The 1,956-nt window shown below is 48.4% G+C and overlaps 1 protein-coding gene across 1 annotated transcript in view; it reads left to right on the top strand.

Moving 5' to 3' along the window:
• The window catches only part of ARHGAP39 (Rho GTPase activating protein 39), a gene marked incomplete in the record, with an annotated part of 23,997 nt that extends 22,047 nt beyond the window's left edge, over positions 1-1,950 (top strand). Inside the window, 2 exon segments of the mRNA XM_072410519.1 lie at positions 1-66; positions 916-1,950. Of these exon segments, the coding sequence (XP_072266620.1) occupies positions 1-66; positions 916-1,110 (261 nt within the window).
• Between the last annotated feature and the right edge of the window lie 6 nt (positions 1,951-1,956).

Below are 1,956 nucleotides of genomic sequence, written 5' to 3'. Positions count from 1 at the left end.
GATGTGGTCCATACACTTCCTAAACTAAACAAGATGGTGCTGTGCTACCTCATCCGTTTCCTACAGGTACGTCCTCTATGTTGTACTACACCCGGTGTCATGGTATGGCAATCATATTATTTCTCTGATCTGCACCATAGTGACCGGAGTGCCCCATGATTCCTGCACTCACAGGGTGTCCTCAGACTCCTGAGTGCCATCCATTCCCCTCAGAACAACGAGGACACCTTGTGGTTTAAAGAGGTCACTGCAGTAGACAGCACTTCTGTTACCGGAATCTGATGGGCTGTGATGGATTTTGTAGCTCCACCTATAGGCAGTTTTGGGTATAACACTTTGCCTTCTTTCAGCCATGCTGGATTTTATTTGCTTCCTTGGTGGCTGAGGAGCCCCCTTCATGCCGTCCAGCAGAATCCTCACATCCAATATATATTTAGGGGTGTCCATGGTCTGAGGTTTCATCCATCACCCCTATATCACTTCCAGACACAGGACAGGTTGGCATTTCCCAGAGTTGTTGGATGTGAAGATTCTTCTAGAATAAAAGGAGACTCCCCAACCCCCAGAGAGTCCGTAAGAATATATTTCTGCACGATCCATAATAGGGTCGTGTTCAGTTCCTCATGGGGCCTCCGTACTCCAAATAGAGCCTGACCAACCCCCCGGGGTATTCTGGGAAGCCATGGGAGGTGACACGATATTTGGAGAGACCGGGAGAGGCGTGTCAAATATGGGGAACTTCTGAAAACATTTGGAGTCAGTGCCAGGAAGCCACGGCAGTCAATTAGAGCTGGTATTGGTCTAAATGAGGAGGTTGTTAAGGTATAGCGCAGGTAGTACAGACCTATTAGGGTCAGCCCAGCTTTGTCATGTGAATAACAATCCTTAGTCTGTTTATGTCCATCACCTTTCCAGGTATTTGTACAGCCAGCCAATGTGGCCATCACAAAGATGGACGTCAGTAACCTGGCCATGGTCATGGCACCCAACTGTCTGCGCTGCCAGTCAGATGACCCGCGTATCATCTTCGAGAACACCAGAAAGGAGATGTCCTTCATCCGAGTGTTAATCCAACACCTGGACACCAGCTTCATGGAGGCAATTCTATAGCAGATGACGTAAAACAGGAACATAAGATTGTCACATCTCATTGTCTCCGCCCACCGCCCTGCCTTCTATACACGCCCCCGCGGAGCCCTCCCACTCTTCTCCTGTGGCAATAAGGACCTGACACACCTCGGACCAAAGTGCAGCATGGGAACTGCAAGGCATGATGGGAGTGCTGGACACTGTGGCCCCAAGGTTTAACTTGTACATTCCCTAAAATGGTGACTATGTAACACTGTGGCCCTTATTCTGTGTCTGCTCTCCAGGGAGCCGCTTTCCTTAGCATTGATTTCATCCCAGCCGGTGTTTTATGATGAAATAAGCGCTCACATCCCTATGGGTTAATATTTTATGTCCTAGCATGGACCACGCGTGTGTGCTGAGCGATGGCCAATCAGCTTCATCCCAGCATATGGGGGGGCTGATTGGGGGTCCTCTCCTTGCTCATTGAGATCGTCTTATATTTTATTATTTCCTTTCTATTTATTTATTTATAAGAAGCTCTGCACATGGCCAACATTTATGTGACGGGAGGTCATGGGGGCACTACAAAACCCAGCATTCAGGGGGTGCAGCTTATTATCTGGGGGTCCCAGGAACAGCAGAGATTTATATTATTGGGGGATGGGCAGCTCCCTGACTGAGGGGTCTGATGTGTTTTGGGGAGCAGCGCTGTGCGGGGTCATTGGGCCCCTAATAATAACTCACTGTGCAATCAAAGCATGCGATGGGGGGGCAAATATTTATAATGAATTCTGCCTGTCACTGGGGGTCCCCACCTTAATTTCCAATTCAGTAATAAAGAACCTGCATTCCATGTTTTCACCATTTCCCCCATTATTTCAGTAT

This window comes from Pyxicephalus adspersus, chromosome 5, assembly GCF_032062135.1.
Source record: "Pyxicephalus adspersus chromosome 5, UCB_Pads_2.0, whole genome shotgun sequence".
Classification (NCBI taxonomy): Eukaryota; Metazoa; Chordata; class Amphibia; order Anura; family Pyxicephalidae; genus Pyxicephalus; species Pyxicephalus adspersus.
This window is presented reverse-complemented; position numbering and strand designations above follow the sequence as displayed.